General features: G+C 49.6%; 1 protein-coding gene across 3 annotated transcripts in view; it reads right to left on the bottom strand.

Annotated features, from left to right (window-relative positions):
• TBCD (tubulin folding cofactor D) overlaps window positions 1-24,418 on the bottom strand; it is a 158,141-nt gene that overhangs the window by 125,628 nt on the left and 8,095 nt on the right. For 2 of the 3 annotated variants that reach the window (XM_053212068.1, XM_027052133.2), the window contains exons 3-9: window positions 23,094-23,191; window positions 21,915-22,016; window positions 19,182-19,328; window positions 16,973-17,028; window positions 13,902-14,034; window positions 3,582-3,627; window positions 2,054-2,186 (exon numbers count right to left, since the gene is read on the bottom strand). In XM_053212068.1, coding sequence (XP_053068043.1) covers window positions 2,054-2,186; window positions 3,582-3,627; window positions 13,902-14,034; window positions 16,973-17,028; window positions 19,182-19,328; window positions 21,915-22,016; window positions 23,094-23,191 — 715 coding nt within the window. The remainder of the gene's footprint in view (window positions 1-2,053; window positions 2,187-3,581; window positions 3,628-13,901; window positions 14,035-16,972; window positions 17,029-19,181; window positions 19,329-21,914; window positions 22,017-23,093; window positions 23,192-24,418) is intronic. The other variant, XM_053212069.1, reaches the window with a different exon arrangement.

Below are 24,418 nucleotides of genomic sequence, written 5' to 3'. Positions count from 1 at the left end.
TTCTGTACTGACCACTCAGAGCCTGGAGCCTGTTTCAGATTCTGTGTCTCCCTCTCTCTCTGACCCTCCCCCGTTCATGCTCTGTCTCTGTCCCAAAAATAAATAAACGTTAAAAAAACAATTTTTTTTAATAAATAAAATAAAAAATAAAAAAAATAAAAAATTTGTTTTCAGAAATAAATAAATAAGGGGCACCTGGGTGGGTCAGTCGGCTAGGTGCAGGCTTCAGCTCAGGTCATGATCTCATGGTTAGTGAATTCAAGCCCCACATTAGGTTCTGTGCTGTCAGGACAGAGCCTGCTGTGGATTCTGGGTTTCCCTTTCTCTCTGCTCCTCTCCCACTTGCACTCCCTCTTTGTCTCTCTTAAAAAATAAGTCAATAAACTTGTCGTACCTGTGATGGTCAATTTTATGTGTCAACTCAAGTGGGATACAGAGTTCCCAGCTATTCGGTCAACGATTATTCTGTGTATGCCTGTAAGAGTGTGTCTGGATGAGAGTTCACATTTAAACTAGTAAACTGAATAAAACGGACTGCCCTCCCCGGTGTGGGTGGGCCTCACCAAATCAGTTGAAGACCCGAACAGAGCAAAGAGGTCGACCCTCCCCTTAGTCAAAAGGAATTCTTCCTGTCTTTAGACTCAAATGCCATCAGCTCTCCTGGGCCTCCAGCTTTCTGACTCACCCTGCAGATCTTGGGACTTCAGCCTCCACAATCACATGAGCCCATTCTTTACAAGTCTATGTGTATGCACACACACACCCTCTCACCCTGTTGGTTCTGTCTCCCTGGGAAACCCTAACGTATTACTGAATGTTTTCTCTACAGTTTTAGAAACTAACCACCAACATTTAGACTCACAAACAACTTCTCACAGAACAAGCTCTATGACCCAAAAGCTAATTTCAGTAAAACATCACTAAGACATACCACAGTTCTCTGGAATTTACTGTAACCTGAGACAAAGGCTGAGCTGAACCTTGCCAAGCAATTCCTCCCAAACCAGTCAAATCGATACTTGAAATAAACTGAACACTGTTAGCTCTCTCCAGCCACCGTGGAGTCGCACAGAGGCTCACGTGCACTGGAGACCCCACTCCACCTGTCCCCCACCACCCCGGCCAAGGAAGGCACCGCTGCCAGCCTCCCAGGAGGCTGCGTGACGGGCCCAACAGGTGGACTCATGAAGTCGCCCACCCTGAGCCACGCACCTTTGCACACCTGCATCAGCCGTGAGAGCCTGGGAACGTGGAGTTGGTGGGAGCTCTGTGTGCGGAACACCCAGTCAACCTAATCAGGGCTGACGACCAGAGACGAGGGGAAGGGGTCGGCCTCTGCAAACCCGACAGTGGGGACGGCCCGACGCAGCGGGCTACAGCTGCGTGGTGGTGGAGGCCTGCAGCCGAGCCTCAGGCAAGGAGGTCACCGACCACTACTTCAAATGCAAAAAATGAACAAAGAGAAAACTTGCTTCTTGTTACTCAAAAACAAAACAAAACAAAACAAAACAAGGGAACTGAAGACCGTGAAGCACACAGTATGGGGAGCACAGAAGGGCCTCCTTCCACGGGAGGCACTGTCACAAGCCATCTGTCCACTGAAGCAGGCCACCTCAGACTGTGAAGTTCCCACCCGCAGGCAGAGGCAGCGTGGTTTTCTGAACCGGCCCTGAGAGAGAGCCTGCTCTCTGTGAAAGAACCTTGTGTTCAGTCTTATCATTACTGGAGCTTTCCCGACAGTGAGCCCAAACCGTTAGTCATCTTGCACCTGAACGTCACATGAAATGCAGCAGCAAACTTTTCTTGTCACCACTCCACCTTCAGTTATTCTAACCACGAGATGTAGGGACAGAAAAAAAAAAAAGGAGATGTAGGGACGGGGAAAAAAAAGGGAAAAACTTTTCTTTTCAAAATCAGCAACACTGTTGCGATGGAAGCAATGAAACGAAAGCAGAAGGGACACAGTCTTCCTTCCCCGGCTGCCCAAACCCAGGCAGTCACCACACCAGCCTCACCCACAGGTGCTCGGGCCGCTCAGGCTTGGCCTACCAACCTCCACTCTGCCACCCGGGGCTTCAGGAAGGTCAGTCCCAGCCGCTGGACGAGCTTCACTCCAAGTTTCCGGAGCAGGGTCTGGTTGCTGCAGGGGAGCCTGCAACCCGCCAGGCGCTCGAGAACCGTTGCGGCTGCGAACAACAGCACATGTGGCTCAGTTTGGTGGGAAGGGTTCCCCACGGTCTCCCAAACACACTCTGTGTTTGGCATCCGCGACGTGAAAACCACAGGTGATCCTCAGGTCCCCCCAGATTCAGTGTGATGGCCTGGGCTGGACCACACCAGAGTTCCATGAAGAACCCCGACCTGATCGCACGTCATTTATCGAGTGTAGCTCAAGTCAACCCTGCTCAACTTTCTGGCTGTGAGCAGTAGCGTGTAGGCTGGCAGAAGAGGATCCCCAGAGAGAGGGGAGACCACGCCGAGCAAACAAGAGCTTATGCAAAACGTGGCGGGCGAAAGAACACGCCATGGATTACAGGAGAGACGTGCAGGCATGACGGGCCTGATGGGGCAGGGTCCCTACAAACAGGGAAATGGGTGGTCAGGCCCCTACGCTGCCAAGGCTGTTGGGGGGAATGAGGTGGGCGCCGGTGGGGGGAGGGGTGGAGCAAGGGCCAGGAAAGCACACAAGATGGCATTTCATATGAGAAACAAGGAGGGCAGGGTTTCAGGACAAGTTGTTACAGCATCTGAAAAATTTCCCCAAAGACCCAAATGACGTGCAGTGACTGACCTGGGCATGAATGATGGTAACACAGAGCAAACCCCGGGTCTGTGTGTGCAAGTCTGCTGAGGAGGGTGTGTGCAGACATTGGGCAACTACTGCTCATTTTTTCAGGTGTGACAATAACATCAAGGGATGTTTCAAAAATGTCCCATCTTTGGGGGATACACACTGAAACAGGTAAAATAGAGGGGTCTGGATGGGCTGAGGAGGAGCACGGGAAACAAGGTACCCATGAATTAAAACTGTGAAGCCTGTGATAGAATGTGGGGGTCGTTACACACTCTCCCTTCACGCATGTATGAAATTTTCCATACTGAAGGTGTTTTTAAAAAATAGGCATTAGTATTCAAAAGTTGTTCACACATCTTCTAAAACCTGTAACTCCAAGAAATTTCTCTTGGTCCAAGTAGTAAACCTCTCTGCAGCAAGAATCACAGAACTTATTATCATAAATTGAGGTTGTCTAAAATTAACAGAAGGGGGCAAAGGGTCAGAGACTGTGACCGTGGCTACAGGGAGAATTCAGCTGTGACCTCAGGCTGTCTCCACATCACCAAGTCTCCCAGAATCAACACCTGGCAGACGGGGCATCAAGAACCCAGATCTCCCACACCAGGCCTAAAAAATCCAATTAAAGCATACATGCACACCTAAAACAAAAAGCCAAAGAACTATGACAGCGTCCAAATACAGCAAGTTACAGACTTTGTAACTATGAATACAGTTTGAAAGAGACACACTTGATCACGTACAGAGACTCACATCACAAACACACCTTGTTACAAGTGAACCTTACCATAGGGTAAACAATCCTCACGTTTTCCATGCTTAAATATTTGCGCCTAAAAAAAAAAAAAAAATTATATTAAATGTTGCAAATACAAATTTAGAACATAAATTTTCAGAACAGTTCACTGCATCTTCCATAGTTTTATTTTAAACATCACAAAAGAACAGAACAGTCTCTGTCATGAAAAGGGGTGACGGGAGGCGGGAGAGGCAATCTTCTGAAAGGACATCGCCAAGGAGTGACACAACGAGAAGGCCTTTCATTTAGGGAGGGCAAGGTGTCACCTCTGACATGTGCCCCAACTGCCATTAAGGGCATGAGCCTTAACAGGAGAGTGGAGAATCTCACTGGGTATTTTTCTAATTAACTGTGTATACGAAAAGAGATCCGGGGGTAGAAGTTACGGGCCCAAGCAGCCCTCACGAAGGTAAGGAGCCCACACGCTCACCCCTAGAGTGTCTGTCATTCTCAGTCAGCAAGTGAGACAGGTTCCCCATGCTTCTCACATATGTGAGAAGCCTCGTCCTGGGGGCCCTGGCATGGTGTCCCCCACCCCATCTCCCATAACCAGGGACTACCTCCAAGCGCACAGGCCTCACAACCTCCAGAATGCTCAACCTAGAATTTTACCCTCCACTTTCGGGTCTGAAAGAAAAATGGTAATTCATACAGGCATCCAAGCCCCTTAAACAAAGAACCCTACACTGAGCACGTCTAAGAATTTCTTAGGTTTCTTCTCCTTCAGAAACAGTATTTAACCAGCAAAACGAGAACTGCTATGTGGACCCAGGAACACTAGACTCCCCGGCCCCCCAACACTAGGCCCTGACATCAAGGAAGTGCTCAGCCCTTCGAGTGCCCCCACTGTGTGGGCTTCCAGCTGAGCACTGCCCCCACCCCGTCAGCACCAAGGGACAGACAAGGTACCCCGTGCCCGGCCTGTCAGAACCCACAGAATCCACACACACAACAGTGGCTGCAGTTTTAAGCCACGGGCTTTGGGGTGGGCTGTTACACGACAGAAAACAAACTCCCTGCTCAGGAAGTGCACCCTGTAGGCAAGGGTGCTCCTGTCTAACCTGGACGGCAGATGCCACACTGGAGGTGGGATGGGGACACGCGGCAGGGCCATGAAGAGGACCCGTCTGTGCAGAGGGTCTGCTGGGATGCACGGTAAACAGCCCGGAGCACAGCTGACACACTCAGCAGTTGGTTAAAGTGTCCTTTGGGCTCATTCACCAACTAAACTAATAAGAATTTAAAATATTATGAAATACCAAAAGTATCTCCCATCGTTCTTTATTTGCCAAATTCCTTACTCAGTCTCAACGAGAGAACAGAATAAAAGTGGTGACAAGTTCCCAGGAGCGCCGGCACGCGTCCCCACACAGAAGGGGATCGGCACCGAGGCAGGCCACGGCCACTGTCTGGACGAGGAGGAAGCCACGCCCCATCTGTCATGGGTGCAAGGAGCTCTATTCCTCTGCTCTTCCCAGCCCTGAACCCCACAGGATAACGCGAGCGGTCTGGACACGTGAACGGTCACGGAGTCCCGACTCCCTCATGAACAGACTCGAGGGCAGAGGGGTGGAAAGGGAGCACCAGAAAAAAATCTACAAAGGGCTTTGTTTTTGTTCATTGGCCTGTTTTACACATAAAAATGGGGCATCTTCACCACCATTCACTCGGGGAACGTGCAGCCACGCAAGACACAGGAGACAGTGAGGCTCCACGACGGGAGGGAGAGGCCACGGGAGAACACTCTCGTCCAGAGGGGCTTCAGCACTCGCCAGCCAGGCCACCAAACAGGAGGTGTGCTCCTGTGCTCATGGAGGCAGGAAACAGGAGCCAGGTGAAAACCCCTGGTGAGAGCACACACTTTGCATTCAAGATTGGAGAGAAGGCCGCCTTGCAGCCCAGGAACAATGACCATCAGGTCTGTTTCTGTTGTTCTAGAAACCACCACAGCGGCAAGGTGCAAACAAAAGGAGTCTCTCAGTAATCTTCTAAACTACCACACCTTTCGATTGCTACCCACCCAGGCCTGCTTTTCCCCAGCTTGCAAACCAGCTTCCCCCCCGCGGGGCATGTTCTCCAAGCCTGTGAATCACAGGTTGTCAGCTGCTTGGGAGCCAGTCCGCCCTGCTGCTAAGCAGGACACACTGGTCTAGGGCTCCCTGCAGCACCACCGAGTCAAGGCCAAGAAAAGCAGCTCCACCCAGGACCCGGGAGGAAAGTCCCCCACACCACACCAGCTCAGGGGTGCCGCTTACAAGCACCTGGGAATTCTCCTGTGTGCCAGTGGGCACATTCTCAACAAGCCCGGCACCTGCTGGGAACCTCTATGTGGGGTCCTGTCCCCAGTCCCCCAGAAGGCGTGACAACATAGACACACCAAAAAGCAGTCAGGCCAGAACTCAGGCAGGAGGGGCCCATCCCTCTGTGAGCGCCTGACTCTTGTCCCAGTGCTAAGGAGAAGCACCGTGCCCCCTCACAGCTGTCCTGCCTCACACAACTGGGACAAAATGTAAACACGATCAAAACTGGCACAACCAGTTCCAGGAGGGTCACCGGACAGAGCTTAGCCCACGATCCTCACTTGTGCCACCGCAAGCCCACCCAGGGCCACATCTTTCATGGAAGGCGGCCACGTCAAAATGGCTCCATATCTTTAGGTAACAGCCACAGGCCCTTCGTAGAGGAACCCTAACACAGGCAGTAGTTTGGAGGAAAATACCCTCATACCACCACCAACTAGAGCCCCCTGCACCTGCTGGCTTACAACAGTACAAGCGAGTGGCACTTGAAGGAGGCCTGCCACCTCGCCCAAAATTAACAGCAAGCCGATGGAACCGGTCGGAGGAGCACTATGAAACACAAAAGCAGAGTGTCCCGAGGGCAGTGCCCACCCGGGCCGACCTCCACGACCAGGCCCTGGCCAGGGGGAAGCCCACCGGGCAAAGGGGACAAGCCAGCCAGACCAGAGGCACCTCCAGCCCCCGGAAGATGCATGACATCTCTCTCTTCTCTCAAGTGTGACCACCCCTTGGACCTCCCCTGTGCCCACCTCACAGGAGCCTCGTCAGACTTCATAACCTGAACTGCCCCGTAAAGGCCTTCAAGCGCCCTTAACAGAAGTTCAAACACAAAAGCTGAAAGCTCTGAACGCTGTCCATTAAGGGGCTGGAATCCACCCGTAACAGCAGCAGACACCATCCTGCAGCCTCACGAGGCAAGAGACCCACAAGAGGCTCTTAGAGACAGGCCCAGAAACAGGACTTCAGTCCCTCCCAAGCAGGTCTTTGTTATTCCAACTGGCTTCAACAGCTGATAATTTTAGATAAAAATAACTGGTCCTCAATTGACAAGTACCAAGAATACTGATCACACGTCGCCTAACCTGCCTAAGGCAGGACGTATAAACCATGCCAAAGACACAACCGTCTCAGAGAACTTAGAAACCAGTGGGGCTGGAGCAGTGTGGCCACAGGCTCAGAAGAGGAACGATGTCCCCAGTCGCGCTGGCGTCCAGGCAGGGAGGGGGCCTGGGTCTCTTGCGCTCCAGCCCCGAGCCCAGCAGGAGGAGAGGGCTCCCCGGCCAGGAGGCCCACAGGAGGCCCCCACCCCTCCAAGGGGAAGTGAGGAGAGGAGTTCCAAAGAGGAGGATGAAAAGCACAACTAGACGGGCTTCGACAGGGCCAGAGACTTGAGCAACAACGCCCCTGGCAGAAACTACTAAGAAGAGCCTCTGCGTTTCTGGCCCGCACCTCCATGCTCCGCCCCTCTCCTGACCCAGGGTACCCCTGAGGAGGCGCCAGCCCAGAGCCCAAAACCCTGGGGGAACCCACACAACCAGCCTCCTCCTCCTGACTCTACCCAGTGCCCGGCCCTCTGACTGGAGAGACCTGGAGGACAGACCTCCACAGGCTGTCTACTCTCTGGCTTTGGCTCCCCCACCGCATACCTGGGCCCTTTCGCCACTGGTTCTCCCGAGTGGCACCACTGAAGGTTGTGGAGACAAAGCACAGCTATGGCCAAGGACCCAGGAACCGGTGCCTCCACAGACAGGGCCAGCTCCCGTCTAGAGAGCGCACAGGAGCAGAGAGCCGCGCGCTAGGCCGAGGACGGACCGTTGGCACAGGACGGAGGATGGGCCACGGAAGGGGCAGCCAGTACACCTGGCGAGCACTGTGCCAGGAAGGCAGGGCCAGGCCAGGGACACTTCTAAGCGCCTCAGCCACATGGCCAGATGAGACTAGACCCAGGCCTACCCTCGAATTCTTGTTCGTTGCTGGGCCTCATGACACAGGCTGGCAGGAGGAAGGAAAAGAGACAGAATAACAGGCACGATCTCGGACTCATGGCTTCTGAAGCACAGCAGGTGCACAGAACTAGGGCTCCGGGACCATGGAAAGGAAGGTCAAGGGTAAATCAGGGAGCAACACCAGCCGTCCACAGACGGCAAGGACACAGAATGGGGAACAAACACCTACTTAGAAGGAGGGGTGGGGGTGGCCAAGTCCCATTCACCTGAGAACCCAACCACCACAGCAGTGGGAGCTGTGAGGCCCTCGGACAGCCTGCACTGGAGGCCACAGGCCAGGCTGGACAGAGGGCACCGGCCAGGAGACCTGCAGCTCTCGGCCAGCTCCACACCTAAGAGGCAGGGAGAGCCTATGACAGACAAGGCCCCTCCCCTCCAAGCGTGGGCTCTGCTGGGCTGCCTCCGAGCATGCACCTGTCCAGGACACGTCGCCTCCTCACACAACAGGTGTACAAACCAGGCCCGCCACACACCATGCATGTTGCAACAAGACTCATGCCACCATACTGGCGGCCCCACGTGAAATGCTGAGTTATGTGAAATTAAAACAGTATCAGAGTTGGCTGCTCCATGGATTTAAACCCACAAGGAAAGTGAAGGTACCCGTTTCACTCGGATTCACAGGGGCACGTGAACAGTACATAAATGCGCGCACGCACACACACACGCATGCACACACACACACACACGCACGCACACACACAACACAGGAAAACATACAGTCAGATGGTTCTTCCCGTATCTTCCTCCACCCAAAGCCCTGCCCCAGCAAGGGCCATGACTAAAAAGCCCAATCTGGATCATTTGTCCTCCGGCCAAACTAAACCTTAAATGAAACCACAGGGCACTACTCTCCAAAGAAGCCTACAAGAAATCAAAGCCTACGTGAGAAGTGTCTTGGATAATCAAGTGGCTTCTCTACATCTTCAAAGAGCGTGACACGCACTAATTAGCCTCCACGCCACCCTCTGAGGTAGAGGGTTGTTATTTCCCTTCTGCAGGTGGGGAGCATGGAGCAAGGCACTTCACCTCTGCCTCGGGTAACGGGTGTTGCTGCAGGGAGTCCTGAGGCTCAGGACCAGCCCACAGCAGATCAGCCTCCCTCAGAGCAGAAAAGCACCCAAGGGCAGAGCCAACACACCCTGGAGCCCGGGACATGCATTTCTGGTACATCCTGCCCTTGCTGGATCGACAGTCACTCTACTCTGGGCTAGACACTCCTCTTGTTTACTCAAACTATATGCAAAACCAGAGTGGCTTCAGTATTTCTCCTCACACACTCTGGTGCTGCAGATGGGATAACCTGGTTTTTAAGGCTGTTAGCAATGAAACCTTTTATCCTTTAAGGAGAGGTATGCTTTCATCAATGATAAACTAAATAAAACAACCCTCATTGTGAAGGAAGGATGCAATCGTAACAAATGGCAGAGGAGAGTGTTTTGTTACGACTCATCACACCGGCCATATTTTTATGTAAGAACTCTGTCTTCAGCGCTAAAAGTCCACACCCACGTCCCAGCCATCACAGGGACTGCATGAAGAGAAACCCCACATCATGAGTCAGTCCTTACACTCTTCAGTCTGAGCAGTGAAAGCCAAGAGGGCACAACCACCAATAAGGAAGCAGAGGTACAGCATATACAAATGATGACCGTTTTCAATTGTTAACACTGCGTTTTCCTTCTCTGAATTTCCTCAATTTGCAATAATCCTAATGCTTATTAAAGCTGGACTCAGGACACCTGGATGGCGCAGCTGGTTAAGCGTCTGACTTCGGCTCAGGGCATGATCTCAGTTTGTGAGTTCGAGCCCCGTATCGGGCTCTGCGCTGACAGCTCAGAGCCTGAAGCCTGCTTCAGACTGTGTCTCCCACTCTCTCTGCCCCTCCTCAGCTAGCACTCTGCCTCTTTCTCGCCCACTCTCTCTCAAAAATAAACATTAAAAAAAAATTTATAAAGCAGGACTAAACAAGAGGGACCTTCCAATGATGTGAAGAAGCTGCCAGTCTCCCACTCCCCACCACAGAAGAGTTAGAATTCGTCACTGCAAGAGGAACATGCTTCCAGGAAAATAAAATCAAACCCTAGTTTCGATGGTGCTCATTACAAGTTCACCTGTCTTGCCTAACTCGCCCTAATGAACAGGTGGATAGAAATGAAGCCAAGTGCATCAAAGGAGACAGACGAAATCCGAAAGCACAATACACCTGCAAGTTTCATCATGCACCGCGGACGCCCGGCCTCTGCTGTTCAGGTCTGACGAGCTCATGGCGAAACCCGCTCCCCGCTTGGGAGAGCCCAGCACCCCACACCACTTCCTCCTGCCCAGGAGGCAGCAGCAGCAATTAGACCTAATCACTGCTTTGAAAAGGAAAAGAGAAAGGAAACGAGACATGAGATTCCAAAAAGACCCTAGGTTTTCCAGAAGAAACACAGGGGCTTCAGAAGGCTCCTAAAAGGCTGTGCTGGGCCCTGCAGGCCATTGTTTCCCAGCAGCTCCATTTACTCACTTGCCAGGGACTTGGGCTGCCCCATCAGGCAGCTGCCCACCTCGCCGAGGGCGCCTCTCCAGACAGCAGACGTGCCACTGCCACAGTGCCCAGCTAGGAGACGGGGCAGGAAAAGCCTTTGAGAAAATCTCCTCGTTCCGCAGGAAGAAGAGAGAAAGAGAACTTCCAGTGTGGCCTAGAGAATCCACAGCACCACCCCTCTCCTGGCTGGCCCTCTCCACTGAGAGGGACGCTGACCCACACCGAGGACACACCAACAGCCTCTCCCACCCAGCACCAGGTTTTGCTGTTAAAGGCGTATGAGTCCCACTTAGGAAGAAGAAACAGAAAACCTGGGGACAGCCTAGAGACAAGCAACAAAATGATCAAAAACATTTTAAAAAATAAATAAAAGGTCCTATGGGCAAAGCAGCTGCAGAACTGGACGTAAAGGCGTCCCCATGCCCTTCTCAAGCCTCCAGGAAGAGCAACGGAGCCCCAAGAACTTTAGTCTGGGGACAAGGGAGCCAGCAAGAACTCTCGAGGGTGGCATGAAAGCACAGACCCACTGTGGTCTCCTAAGGGGGACCTGCCTCCCGGCTGCCAGCCCAGACAGGGGCCACTTGGGCCTCACCTGCCTGCAGGTCCCTAGGGAGGTCACAGCAGGCTCCAGCCCACAGCCTAGGTACCCTGATGGTCCAGCTGCTCCCATGCATGTGAACACAGCTGTGGCTCCTGGGGAGGGGGGGGTGGGCAGCTGCTGGGCAAGGGCTACAGGAGACCCTGGGAGCCCAGCCCAAATGCAAATTCCTTTCTGGGCTAAGAAGATCTAACAGAGGACGGTAACCACAAAAGCAAGCTAAGTTGAATGTGCCTGCCCCTCCAGCGCCCACACGCAGGCGGGTCTAGCATTCTGCCCTGCAGGCCACAGTGGACTGACAGGTTCCAGCGACATTCTGTCAGACCTTCCAATTGTTTCTCGTGGCCTAAGACTTCTCAACATGACTCACGGCAAAAAATTAAGGAACCCACTTACACCTAAACCTTCAAATAAACCATCTCTACCCCATCACTCCTCCTCCACCGAAATTACCTGAAACATAAATGCACACTGCCCCCCCGCCCCAGGATTCAGGCAACAAAAGCCTCACAGACACACAAGTGAGCCCTGCACCTCCCCCTCCGATCCCCTTCCCCGCCCGGGACCCTGCAGGCCAGCTTCTCCCTGCACAGACTCCCTTCATAGCAATTACAGCAAAAATCCCAATAAAACCCTTTTTAAGCACCCCCTCCACACACAGCTGGAGTGAGCGCCACCTGAGGGCACAGGCTGATACCCCATGTCTCAGCAACATGATAAGTATGTGGCCATGAGAAAAAGTAAGACTTCAAAAACACAGAAAAATACTGAAATTGTTAAACTAGAAAAAAAAAAAAAACTAGTTATGTACCCAAGGGAACTGAAAACATATGCTCAAACAAAAACTTTTACAAAAGTTCAGGTTAGCATTATCCGTAATAACTAAGAACACCCATACGATGGAATATTATTTGGCCATAAAGAGAATGAATTAGTGACACCAGGTACAACGTGGGTAAACCTTGAAAACATGTTGCTAAATCAAAGAAGCCAGTGACAGAAGGTCACATGTACAACTCCACTTATATAAAATATCCAGAATGAGCAAATCCAGGAATAGAAACTAGATTAATGGCTGCAGAGATGAATGGGGAGTGACTGCTAATGGGTGTGAGTTTTCCTTTAAGGGTGATGAGAATATTCTGGAATTGGATAGTTGTGATGGGTGTCCGACCTTGTGCATACACAAAATAATCACTGAATATACACTTTAAAAAAGCAAAGTACTTATGTGCTTTATATCTCAATATTTTTTTTTAAGTATCATACAACATATCACATTCATTTATAGACTGAAAGAAAGCTTAAAAAACAACACGTCACTCAAAAAAAAAAAAAGAAAAAAAAAACGTAGGGGCGCCTGGGTGGCTCACTTGATTGAGCGTCCAACTCTTGGTTTCAGCTCAGGTCATGATCTCACAGTTCGTGGGTTCGAGCCCCACATCCCGCTCTGTGCTGACAGCGTGGAACCTGCTTGGGATTCTCTCTCTCCCTCTCTCTGTCTGCCCTTCTCACGTTTCTCTCTCTCTCTCTCTCAAAATAAATAAACTTTTAATGTTTATTTTTGAGAGAGAGAGAGAGAGAAAACGAGTGGGGGGGAAGGGAGGGGGACCAGAGGTGGGCGTGTCCAATGTGGAGCTCAAACTCACAAACTGTGAGATCATGACCTGAGCCAAAGTGGGACACTTAACTGACTCACCCAGGGTTCCCAATAAACATTAAAAAAAAAAAAAAAAAAAAAAAACCAGCACCTCAACAGACTACAGGAATTTGGAAAATGTTTTATTTTTCCAGGTTTCTTTATAAAATGTCTTGAAATAGTCTCATCATTTGAAAGGCTGTCCTTCGTGAAGACAACAGCAATGTGGACAGAAACAGATGCCAAGGAAATTCCTGAGAGAGGCCAGGCAGTCCATGCCCTGTGTGCCCAGGGCAGGGTGTGCAGTGAGAAAGGGCTTTCCCTGGGCCCCTGAGGCAGACCCCACTGTTATCTCCTCTCCTCCCACATCCTGTGCCCACGCCCTTGGGTGATAACACCGTCAGCCCCACTTTCCACCGGCCCTCATGGCTCCCTACACCTTGTCCCAACCTGAGACAGCCAAGGAAAGCACACAGGACAACACCCAAGAAAATGACATCACACTGAGTCATGGGTCCAAACACCTCCATTTAAACACAATCCAAAATGCCCTGCTCTCGGGAAAGTGGGCCACAGGATTCTACAGCTTCAGAAATGAGGCCAAGAACCAAGTCTCACCCGCGGCGGGTAAAGAGCAGAGAGCGGGCACGGGCCCAGCAACGCCCAAGGACCATGAGGACAGGAGGATAGCTCCAGGGCCTGGGCAGCCTCCCCTTTTCTGGGGACTGTCCTCCTCACTAGCACTAAAAAAGGCAACGTTACAGACAGGTGAAGCAGGAAGTGGAGAAGGGTGGCAGGGAGGGCACCAACCAGGGCACTGGGGGTGGGGGCCAGGTTTTGTATATAACACGCTTGTCACAAACACCCTGAGTATCTGAACAAAACCAAACGTGAAATCACCTGCCTTATTTCATCAGAGCTGATTCGATAATTATACTCCATAACACAATTACACAGCAGGAAACCCAAGGAGGGCACGCCCTGCCCACCTCCCTGCCCACCTCCCCGCCCCAGCTCTGTGGACACTGCTGCCCCCTGGTGGTGATGCAGCAGGCTGGCTCAGGCCATCTCCTTCCCTGGAACAGAAAGCCCTTTGCTGACAATGCAAGGACAACCCCGGGTTATAAAGGGCAGTACTGTCCATGGGGGTTCACTATCTCTTACTATGCTCAAGCTACTTCAGAACAGAATCAAAAGTGAAGAGAACTTGTCCCCTCCCCTGGGGCAGTGTTTACCAGGGCCTGCAGCGTGCCATCCATGGCAATGACCCCCTCGATGGTCTGGAAGGAGGAGCGAGTCAAAGTGTGCAGGCTCCAGTCCAGGAAACCTGCCATCTTCTTCTGCTTGACATCAGGCCGTGTAACAAACCTGCCAGAAGGAAACAGACAGTTCAACCAAGGCCCCAACTGAAGAGAGCTCACCTCTTTCTGGCCCACCACATCCTCCCCCTGAGATGGCCCTCCAAGCCAGGACGTCTGTCATCTGTAATGTGCATTATGTCCTCCTTTCATGACACACACTCTAGGACACTCTCGAATCTAAAACACCAAGACACCTCCCAGACCATGGCCCTTAGGACGTCATTCCCCAACATGACCTCTCTGAGGTCAGACACAGGCCCTACCACCCCCATCTCGTCCCTCCTGGGTCCCCACTCATCCTGAGGCCCCATACACTACAGGACCACCTTGACCTGTCACCATCAGTGCCCAGGAACCCCCCCAACACCTACTACTCAGCCCTTCCCTTTCCTTGGCCCAACTCCATCCCTTCACCTCGGGACACAGTACCCCCATACGGCGAGGTCTGGCCCAGCAGCAGACCCAAGGCCCTCTCCCCCTGCATCTGCCATGGGTCTTCCTTCTCCACCCCTCCACCCAATACCGCACAGCCCCATGCAGAGCCCACATCTGCTCAGACAGCACATACTGGACCTGCCGCTAACACACCTGGTCTGAGCTGGCAGCCAGCCCCAAGCCCCACACCAAAGCCTGGGCCCCCTTTACTCCTCTCTAGCCTGTCCACATGCCAGGCCCTCAGCTATCTGAAAAGGGGCTCAGGTTAAGCCCACACTCTGCTAGGGCAGCTTCCACTCTGGGGGCAGAACACGGGAAACAAGCAGAAAACATGAAGAGACAGCTGGAGATGAGCAGCCTCTCAAGGAGACATGGGACCAGAAAGCATCAGGAGGTAGGACTTCACAGTCCCTCCAGATGCCCCCCACAGAACACACTTGGGGGGCTCTGCACTTATGCTGTGCAAACCTGCTTTGCGACGTTCTGGCCCATTTCTTCCTCATGTCACACCGGGTCATGGCTCACCTCAGAGCAGCGCTCAGTGTGGTCCCGGCACCTACCTCAGCATCCCTGCAGGAAGCTCCTGTCCCAACTAGAAGCCCTCCCACCTCAGAGCCCTCTCTTCCCTCAGAAGAGCCACTGCCGGGTGTATGAGAAGATGCTCAGCCATGCAGTTACAGCACCGCCCATTCTAGAACACTCTTGAGAAGCTGGCTACACAGCACCAGGATGTAGCCACCACCTGGCAAAATGGCCAGAGCATTTTTAATGTGCTGAAAACCAGCCTCCACTCTGTGAAACATGTACTCATCCTGACCACTAGATGGTGCAGCAGAGTCCCACCAAGTGGTTGGATCTGTCCCCAGGTCACCTTTCCCGGAGGACATCAGGGAGGGAACAAAGGTTGAGGGTTTCACCTCCCCAGCCCCTACAAACACAATGCTCCACAAAGTCAAGGGCAACATAACTCTACCAGACCCTCAGGGTACCTGGGCAGCTCAGCTGGTTGAGCATCTGACTTTTGATTTCGGCTGGAGTTATAATCTCATGGTTCGTGGGTTCGGGCCCCGCGTTGGGCTCTGTGCTGACAGTGCAGAGCCTGCGTGGGATCCTCTCTCTCTGCTCTCCCCACCTCCCTCATGCTGATGCTCCTGTGCTCTCTCTCTCTCTCTCTCTCTCAAAATAAATAAACTTTAAAAAAAACCTCTATCAAACCCTCAGTATTGCTGGTAATAAAAAATAGTAAGTCTACGTGTCCCAACGGGGACTGCAGAAACAGCAATGTGTTCACATCATAATCGCGTTTTGGAAGAAGACGGGATGAAGCTCCAGGCCCAGCTGCTGGCACCCGGTACGACAAGCGTGGGCGCCCACATGCCCATGGACAGGACACACAGACAACAGGACAACAGGCAAAAGCAGTCACATCTCTGGGAGATGAAGGTACATGTGGATTTTATGCCTTATACTTTTATTTTCCAAGACACAGGATTATTCTTACAATTAAAAAGAAACTGTTTTTTAACGAGAAACCTCTGTCCAGTGAGTATCACCCTCCCCCAGGTGAAGCGACACCGGGGGCTCACATGTTTGTCCCTCACTCCTGCAGTCAGCTGTTCTCTTCAAGCCCTGCCCTACAGTGTGCCAGGCACCTGCACAAATCCCTCATCCCACACCCCACTGCCCTACAGACTAAGGGCTTCTCCTCCCACTTTGGGGAAGAAGGTCATGGCATACACCTAAGCGTAAGGGGACCCTGAGTGAGGTGTTGCCCGTTTTCCCAATCAAAACAGCCAGAAAGAAGGTTTTAGACCCATTTTCAACTTTCACAAATGCAGAAAGGGGAAAGCCAAATTTTCTAATTTATTTACTCCATGCACTTATTTTAGGCCACAAAAGATTAACTTAGAAAAACTGCTTCCTTCGGTTCTCACATCTCGTGACACAAGTTTACACAGCCCTCATGCATATTGCTGGGGATCTTCAGAGCAGCCAGGCCTGCTGTTAGGGTCATCTCACCCAGCTCATCACAGCTCATCTTTACCTGCCTCAGGCACAGCCTGATTTTTAGTCAACAGAGAACGTTTGGGGATTTTTACCCTAAGCCACAATGATCCAATCAATATCACGATCTCCATAAACCACAGCGTTGTTAACTGCCGGGTGACCTTTAAAGACTCATCTAACGGCCACCACCCCAAAGGTGAGCCCTGCCCCACCTGTTGTGAATCTGTGCTCTGTGGATGGGGCCATCAGCTGACCTCCGTGAGCCCCTAGCCAGCACCATCAGGTTCAGAGGTCTCCTCCACCCAAACAGTGTCAATGCTCCCTCAAAGAAAGAGAAAAGTATTGGGCAGTAGGAAAGACTTCCCCAGGCCCATCAGCCCAGAGACCTCCTCCCAGGTAACACAGACACACAGGGAACACAGAAGAGTACGTAAGACAAAACCTCTCTGAACACACCAGCCACACATCAACAACACAGCTGGGAGGGGCCAACAGGTACTTACTTGGACACGAGGACAGCAGCCGCATCTCGGGCCTTGTCGCTGACAACCAAGTAGGTCTAAAGAAAGGATCGAGGACGGGCACCGTTACACACAAAATACAAATCTCCGGGACCCGCTCACCAGCCAGTCCCACACGCAGCAGCCTCCAGAGAACCCAGGCTGGCGAAGCTTCTAGGCAGAGGCCAAATTCCGAAGCTGCACAAGCCCCCCCTAAACTCAAACCACAGTTGCCAGCAGCTGCCAGGAGCCCAACAGGCAGGCACCCCACTGCACACGGCGTGTGGCCACACTCCTTCAAACACACACGTGCAAAAACAGCACAAAAATGAAACCCATACGTGTCACCCGACTGTAACAAAGAATCACAGAGTCCAGGAAGCACACTCGGGACCTGCAGGTGTGTTACATGCAGAACCAGGAGGCCCCGCTCAGACAGAAGAGCACCCAGGGTTAAAACAAGCGACGACCTGTTCTTTGGAGGCCTGCCTTAAAAAGTTTCCAGTTCTCATCTCAACTAACTTTGTCCCAAATGATACACAAAAGACCTTTTTTCTGGGGGACAATCGCATACCCAGGGCCAAACCTCTAGAAGTGGACTGCTGCTCACCCGGCAGCACAGGTACACAGAGGTGTGTGAAATGGCTCCTCATCACCCCACCTCTCACAGAACACAGCTGGAGACCATCTAAATGTCCGTCCGTACGAGAACAGGCTAAAAGCCAGGGCATGGCAGAGCACCTTTCCCCTTAGAGGTTACGAGAAAACGTCTGCTCACTGGTGGGACACTGAGCACACACTCCCAGGGAAGCAGCGGCTCGCTAAGCACGGACAGCAAGGGCACTCTGCAGCGTGGGGGCGTGGAGCACAGGGAGGAGCCAAACTGCCTGACTTCCCATTTGGACCCACCATTTATGAGAAATTGAACCAGCTAAGTTACTTATTTTTCTCGACTGATGCCCACTCAGTAAAACGAGGATAAAACGAGGATAAAACGAGTTAACTGCTGGGGCGCCTGGCTGGCTCAGTCAGTGTAGCGTGTGACTCTGGATCTCAAGGTTGTGGGTTCAAGCCCACGTTGGGTGTAAAGATTACTTAAAAACAAAAAAAAAATTTTAAATCTTTAAAATAGAATTTAAAAAAAAAGAGTAAACTACCTCATCAACCACGGTTACATGGATCAGTATACTAAAGATGATTAGAACAGTGTCTGGCACACAGCAGGTGCTCAACAAGCTCGCCCACTGGTGCTCACACCCAGTATAATCCTTCCTGTGTGAACTGTAACACACTGACATGTCTCCAACAAGAGAAGTTGGAAAGGGGTGGGACATCACTTTTGTGACTTGGTGACACGTTATCGTGACTTCCGTCTCGCTAGCAGACCCTGCCCTTGCCAGCTTGGAGAACATGCTGCCACGTTTTGGGGGGTGGGGGGGGGGGTGTGATGTCACATGGCAAGAAACAGCCAACAAAGCACTAAAGCCCTTGGTCCAACACCCTCGATGGTCTGGCTTCTGCCAACAGTCCCGAGAGCACGGACGCAGACCCTGCTCCAGGTGAGCCTTGCTGAACCCTGACGCAGATCGCCCTGCATAGTCACGTCCATATTCCTGACCCACACAAACTGTGAGATGATAAATGTGTGTTGTGCTAAACCACTCAAATTCAGGGTAATGCAATAATTTGTCTATAACCACTCAAATTCAGGGTAATGCGATAATTTATCTATACGCATAACATTTGTTTCAGAAAAAGTCTGAAAACATATACAAGTGTCATTATCTGTCGGTACTAGAATTTGAGGGATTCTGCTTTAACACCTTTCTTGCTTTGCTTTATTTTCTAGTTTTTCTAGATTGATCATGTATTATTTATATAATGTTAAAAATTAAAAATTATATCTAAAATTGACCTTCATTTTCTCTTACAACTGCCCTCTGAAATCTCTTGTACGTCATTACTACGCTTAACGGAGTAGTATTTGCACTACCTACAAAACAATGAAATTCGCTCGAATTCATCCTTATTCCTACGTGAATTATACTTTCTAAATAAATTACGAAATGGAATTTTACCTCGCTGCAAGAGTAACAGCACTTGAAGAAATATAAATGTCAAAAGTGTACCTAGTTAAACTCTAATATCAAGACAGCATGAGAATGGAAAAGAATGCTAATTAGCAGCTAGCTATTGGCAGGATCACGCTTACCTCTGCTACTTCGAGAATACGGTCCATTGTGGACATTCGAATCTGCCCAGGTGGAGCGACAAGGTTCCCATCGAGGCGAGAAAAATCAAAAGGAATCAGGCAGGTCACGGAGAGCCACAGTAAAAGCATGTAGCGAGTCTCCCAAGTCTAAGAAGTTAAATCAAAGTAAAATGACTCCTGTTTCAAGCACAGAGGTAACCCGCATGCCCCACTCACAGTCCTACTGCCCTCCCTGCCCACACAATGCAACCACAGTCCCTTCAGATGCTGTCACCCCAGAGCCTGGAACGCACCCCATCGTGAGCCCCTCCCATACCCCACCCCACCACACACACCCTCTGTCATACAAACTTAGCTGGCTACTTCAGCAGACAAAAGAAATAGCAAAATGAACAAAGAAAAATCATGATACATCAGTACGATGGCTTCTCATCACTGGCACCCTTCAGCACACATTCAGCCTTTTGAGAAAGTGTAAACAGATAAAAAAGCAAAACACTTAAGAATAAAGAAAACTATTCTCAAATTCCAGTTTAAAGAGGAGTGCCCCTGAAAAAAATGCTCAACATCACTCATAATCAGGGAAATACAAATCAAAACCACAATGAGATACCACCTTACACCTGTCAGAATGGCTAACATTAACTCAGACAACAACAGACGTTGGCGAGGATGCAGAGAAAAAGGATCTCTTTTGCATTGTTGGTGGAAATGCAAGCTGGTGCAGCCAGTCTGGAAAACAGTATGGAGGTTCCTCAAAAAACTAAAAATAGAACTACCCTACGACCCAGCAATTGCACTACTAGGCATTTATCCAAGGGATACAGGTGTGCTGTTTCGAAGGGACACATGCACCCCCATGTTTATAGCAGCACTATCAACAATAGCCAAAGTATGGAAAGAGCCCAAATGTCCATCCACAGATGAATGGATAAAGAAGATGTGGTATATATATACAATGGAATATTACTCAGCAATCAAAAACAATGAAATCTTGCCATTTGCAACTACGTGGATGGAACTGGAGGGTATTATGCTAAGTGAAATTAGTCAGTCAGAGAAAGACAAAAATCATATGACTTCACTCATATGAGGACTTTAAGAGACAAAACAGACGAACATAAGGGAAGGGAAACAAAAATAATATAAAAACAGGGAAGGAGACAAAACAGAAGAGACTCATAAATATGGAGAACAAACTGAGGGTTACAGGAAGGGTTGTGGGAGGGGGGATGGGATAAATGGGTCAGGGGCACTAAGGAATCTACTCCTGAAATCATTGTTGCACTATGTGCTAACTAATTTGGATGTAAATTTAAAAAAATAAAAAATAAAATTAAAATAAATAAATAAATAGGAGTGCCCTTATTTTAGGTAGTCAATAAAACAAGATTCCACTTTGGCCCTGGAACAATCCCTTCGGGGAGCTGGGGAAATGCTCCCCTACATCTAAGCTGAGATTGGGCACGTTCAGAAACAGCTCCCTGGGTAATGCAGTTGTGAACCGTGTGCTCCGTACGTAAGGACACTCCCACAGCAACCTGATTCCCTGGAGGGACCTGCGAACAAGGTTGGCCATCCTTGGGCAGCTAGGAACCTGAACTTCAGGAGGCTTCCCAGCATTCCCAGGGAAGGGGGACTCTCTGTGCTTGGACTATCTGTACAAACCATGTGGTTTATGTTGAAACCTGCTTTCCTTTTGGGAGTTTGGAATTTCAGTCCATGTTTGGCAGAGTACCCACGTAACCAACCCCAAGAAAATTCCTGCACACTGGTCTCTATGACATTCACATGGGCAACACACGACTCAGTGCTGGGGGAATGACAAGTGCCCTGTGTGACCTGAGAGAAGACTCTGAAGCTTGCTCCTGGTTTCCTCCAGACTTCACCCCATATGCCTTTTCCCTTTGCTGGGTTTGCTACGAACCAGTCACAACCATAAGAACAACTACCTGTGGAGTCCTACAGTGGTCTTAGGGAATCATCAAACCTGAGGGTGGTCCTAGGGACCCCCAACATAATTATATTTCAAGTTTAAAAATCTAGATGGTTGACACACTTTTCACCACACTGAATGTAAGCATATTTTTTTTCTTTATAAAGACATCTTTTAAAAGGAAATAATTTGGGGTGCCTGAGTGGCTCAGTTGGTTAAGCGTCCGATTCTTGCTATCGGCTCAGGTCATGATCTCACAGTTGTGAGATCGAGCCCCGCATCGGGCTCCATGGTGAGCATGGAGCCTACTTGGGATTCTCTCTTTCCCTCTCTCTCAAAAATAAGTAAAACTTTTTTAAAAATAAATAAATAAATAAAATAGTAAAATAAAAAAATAAAAGGAAATAATTTAGGGCACCTGGGTGGCTCAGTCAGTGAAGCATCTGACTCTTGACGCTGGCTCAGGTCGTGATCGCACAGTCATAGGATTGAGCCCCATGTCTGGCTTCCTGCTGAGCGTGGAACCTGCTTTGGATTCTCTCACCCTCTCTCTCTCTCCCCTCTCCCCTACTCACTCTCTCTCAAAATAAACATTTTTTTTTAAGCAAATAATTTAAAGTAACATATAAAAAAAGAGAAAGCCAAAAGAATAAAGAAAAGAGAGAGAGGGACACAAAACAGCATAACATAAAACTGAAGGAAACAGGAGGATAAAGCTGCCAGTAAGGAGTGGAGCAAACAAGGGAAGAGAGGAGGGAGAGGGGTGGGAGTGAAAAGGAGGAGAAAATCACACTCACTTCATGGTCTCTAGGATTTTGATTTGTAAACATATCTAAAACAGGTTGTACATCAGCCACTTCATGAGGAAATAAACGAAGAAATGTTTTATATCCTCGAACCTACCAGATAAAAAGACATTGAATTACTACATAATTAGAAAACACAGAAAGTAACAAAATTATCTTTTTCTTCTATCATCAAAGATCACCACCTACTCCACCCAGTGATCAGAGAATTGTGTCACATCACAGTGATACAACTTGGTAAGTAAACACGGCTATCTTTGCTTCTTACATCATCCATTCACATGTTCTGGCCCCCCTTGACTAACAAATATCAAATGTGCTTCACCAGAAACACAGATATGCTACAAACTAAAAAGTTTTCCCTCCACATTGTTTATACAATCGCCCTGTGACACTTATGAGGAATAAGTCCTCGAAAACCTCAAAGGTCCCCAAGTTCATTATGGCTTCCATAAATGCAATGGTGCCCCGCGTTCAGGAGAGACTCTGCGCTCTACCTGTTGAGCCGGCAGACCACAGACGAGTACGCACAGGGCAGCCCCCCCATGGAGCTCTCTCACTGGCCAAGGGCCTCTTTCCACCACACAGCGGGCACTGCTCCACCGAGTAGCCCCCCAAAACCCACCCCCAGATGGCTGTGAGTCACTCCCGTGGTCAAAACTGCAACTGGTTAAGTCTGTAGGCCAGCACCCGCACATCACCTGGGAGTCTGCAAGAATACCGATTATCAGGCCCCACCTCAGACCTGCTTACTCAGAATCTGCATTGTTAACAAAATGCCCAGGAAATTCATCTGCACATTAAAGTTTGAGAAGCACTTCCATTTTCACCACGCTTGTCCACTTTCTCCTTGTAAGAAGACTTTCTGAATTAGTTGGCTCTCTCTCCCCTTCCCCCTCCTCTCTGCCCCTCCCCCATGTCCTTTCTACCTAGGTAGTGCTTGATCTATTCAACTGCGAGACGCTAAATATCTCAGACGTGGTTTCAGCCAAAGGACCCCAGAACCACTATCACTAACATCTGATTCCCCAGATGTGGTAAAAAAAAAAAAAATGAAACCCACAGTTTATGTGTGAGAACCATCTTTCCTGAAAAATAACATTTGGAAGGTAATTTCTGAACCAAGTACGTAAGTATTCTGTCCGCTATAAAGTGCTACGTAAATGTTACCTTGGTGATGATGTAAAGAAATTTAAAAGCCAGATGTATGAGGTCAGCTGGAGATGTCTTATCTTGTACTATATCCAACAACAAGTTCATCATCCATTCTAGGAAAAAAACATACGCAAAATATTTACTACAAAATTAAACATTAGTATGATATTGAAACAAAATGCCAGAAGAAAAAACAGATTTACAAACGTAAGAGTGGTTCAGTATTAGTAAACCTGTGTAATCCGAGTATCAATAGAGCAAAAGAAGAAAAACATTTTTTTTTATTTTATTTTTTTTTTTAGAGAGACAGCACACAGGCAAGCACGGGTGGCGGCGAAGGAGAAAGGGAGTGAGAAGAAGAAAGAGAATCTTAAGGAGACTCCAGGATCAGCACAGAGCCTGCTGTGGGGCTCAATCCCATGACCCTGGGATCATGACCTGAGCCAAAATCAAGAGTCAGATGCTCAACTGAGCCACCCAGGAGCCCCGAAAAACTTTTTTATCTTAACAGTTTCTAAAAGGGCACAGAATGAATACAATATTCACAACATTCATCCTTGCTTTTAAAATGCAGAAGGGCTCCACACTGGGTGTAAAGTCTACTTAAAATAAAATTAGAGGAGTGCCTGGGTGGTTCAGTTGGTTAAGCATCCAACTTCAGCTCAGGTCATGATCTCACGATTAGTGGGTTTGGGCCCCATGTCAGGCTATGTGCTGACAGCTGAGAGCCTGGAGCCTGATTCAGATTCTATGTCTCCCTCCCTGCCCCTCCCCAACTTGTATGAGTACACACAAGCATGCGCGTAAGCTCTCTTTCAAAAGTAAATTAAGTAAACATTTTTAAAAATTTCTGAATTTTAATGCAAGAGAAATATTCTTATATTTAAGAATTATTCTATGTCAAACCAATATCTACTATTGTGCTTTATAGAAGATACCTCCTACAACTACTATGATTTAGTGATAATCACATTCTAACCAATGTAATAAGGCAGAATAAAAGATTTCTGCTTCCAGTTATAAAGGAATAACTCATACAGAATTGCCCTACCACCAAAAATTAAAAAACTAGACAAATATATGACAAATATATATTCAGCGATACTGGAACAGGCAGTTCAAGGAAACAAACGGACTGGGATCCACAGCTGCCCAGGCTGTCTGCCAGGAGGTGACATGCAGAACTCAGTACAGGGAGTGGGGACGCAGAGCAGAGACAGAGGTTCAAGAAGGCTAAGTCCGCTAACATCCACAGGACAGGGTAACGAAGAGAAAGGTATGCAGAGAATGAGCTCCAGTCATCTACAGAGGTCCCCTCAAGTCTTCCACAAGGCCAGGTA

This window comes from Acinonyx jubatus, chromosome E1 (genome assembly GCF_027475565.1).
Source record: "Acinonyx jubatus isolate Ajub_Pintada_27869175 chromosome E1, VMU_Ajub_asm_v1.0, whole genome shotgun sequence".
NCBI classification, from domain to species: Eukaryota; Metazoa; Chordata; class Mammalia; order Carnivora; family Felidae; genus Acinonyx; species Acinonyx jubatus.
Note: the sequence above shows the minus strand (reverse complement) of the source record. Positions and strands in the feature narration are given on the sequence as shown.